Source organism: Nicotiana sylvestris, chromosome 2 (assembly GCF_000393655.2).
Source record: "Nicotiana sylvestris chromosome 2, ASM39365v2, whole genome shotgun sequence".
NCBI classification, from domain to species: domain Eukaryota; kingdom Viridiplantae; phylum Streptophyta; class Magnoliopsida; order Solanales; family Solanaceae; genus Nicotiana; species Nicotiana sylvestris.
Genome location: NC_091058.1, coordinates 30,056,406 through 30,058,338, shown reverse-complemented (window position 1 = coordinate 30,058,338; position 1,933 = coordinate 30,056,406). Strand labels below are relative to the sequence as shown.

At 38.5% G+C, this 1,933-nt stretch overlaps 1 protein-coding gene across 1 annotated transcript in view; it reads right to left on the bottom strand.

Moving 5' to 3' along the window:
* Positions 1-411: 411 nt before the first annotated feature.
* LOC104231195 (polyphenol oxidase, chloroplastic-like) overlaps positions 412-1,933 on the bottom strand; it is a 5,524-nt gene continuing 4,002 nt past the window's right edge. Inside the window, exon 2 of the mRNA XM_009784145.2 lies at positions 412-1,933. This exon is cut by the window's right edge and continues 150 nt beyond it. Within this exon, the coding sequence (XP_009782447.2) occupies positions 654-1,933 (1,280 nt within the window). The 3' untranslated portion in view covers positions 412-653.

Genomic DNA, 1,933 nt, shown 5'->3' with positions numbered 1-1,933 from the left:
TTGCTTCTGCATTTCATTTTCATCAATCTCGGGTTTCCCTCTCAATTTTGCTTCTGCATTTCATTTTCATCAATCGGACTATGTCGTTTATATGTTTGAACACAATAACAATTAGTCTAATATTCAATAATTTTTTCGTTTATGTTGATTATTGCTCCCATTTATAACTATGAGAAAACCTACTACATTCATACTAAACCAAACTTCCCGGCCAGCTCCCACCAACTATAAATAAAAATATAACAACTCCGATCCATATAATAATTAAAGAATAAACATACAGTTATTATCCACTAAATATTTCAGTTATGCTTAATTTCAAAAGATTCCACGTCCCGTTATTAGAAATTGCCCTACTTAGTTTGAAAGTTACTAGTTGTAGTTATACATGTAGAAGAAAATAATAAAATATCCATGTAAGTAGTTTTCTTCCTTTATTCCATTCAAACACACTTACAATATGAAGAAACTTAAAATGCTTAATTCATTGAGGAAACTATTTAAAACTCTTTTATTTTTCTAGTCATAATCAATCCACAAGCATAGGGGGAATGCTGAAATGCATGATAATGTTCCCTATAATAGACCTTTAATTTGTGAAATACCTCCTCGGACCTCGCACATAGCGGGAACTTACTGTACCCGGTTAGCAATCAATCCTCAAGCACAATCTTGACACCTCCAATTTTCACAGCACCAGAACCATTCTTTGGAACAAAAGTCACCACCACATGATCATCATCCTCAGCATCTAAATCTTCCAGCAGCTCAGTTATAGCCAACTTCAACTTAGTCTTACGTTTCTCGTCACTCTTACCATGACTAAGATGTGGCACGTTCACAAAACTACCTGCAAACTCAGCATTATTCGGCGAAATTACAGTCTCATCTTCATCATTAATCAACACATCAAACTTGACAAAAACATCAGTTTCCAGCTCTATCCCTTCAACCACTAAAAACTCCTCTTTTGCATCTTTCTCCTCCTTGTTTCTCTTCTTATTATTTGGCCTTTTCACCATTACTCTTATCACATGGTCAAGTTTTGTTGGGAAATAATCTTTTGCTTCAGCAAGCCTCCTTACGCTACTCAAAGCACTTGAAACCCTAGCCCTTGGACGAGAATTTATCCACGGATTAACTACACCTTGATAAACGTATCCAAGTCTTGTTGTATCCAAACAGTCACGTACCCTAATACGTACCATTTGTGCTTTCTCATCGTAAAACAAAAACGAAGAATTTAAAAAATCAGGGTCAGTAAAATCTTGACGTCTTCCACCTAGGGTTTTCCAAACACTCCACAATCTATCAATATTAGAATGATGAGCATAGAAAATAGGGTCTCTACCAGCTGCATAAAAAACTCCCATATTTTCAAAATTAGGTTGGGTTCTATCACCGGTCCAAACATGGACCGTTCCATGTGGAATGTTCTCGAGGGACCCAGCACCACCCGGTTCGCCACCGGCACGGTAAGGGTCTCCGAGGAAAGCTGCCGGAGTACTTCCTAGAGAGACCATTTGCCTATACATGATTGTCAGATTCTGGGAAGTTTGTTGAGCGTTACTTATGTTAGGATCCGCTCCATTGAAGTCGAGATCAACAATGACCGGAGGCTGATGCTTCTGATCACGGAGAGGATCGAAGAGAGAAGAACTACGGTTCGCATACATGGCCGGAAGTCTCATGCCATCAGGATGATCCCAGTTCCAAAATGGGATAGCGAAAGTAGGGTCATTTATTAAACTTCCCAAGATTTTTTCGAAGAAGTAGAGATAACAACGATGGAAAGGGAAGAAAAGCCAAGAGGAATGAACTTGGAGTTCAGAACTTGGGAAACCTAGTTGTTCATAAGCTCCATCACAGTAAGCACAATGAACATTTGCTTGTTGCTTGAAGCTACGTGGATCGTTATCTGGAAGTTGTTTCA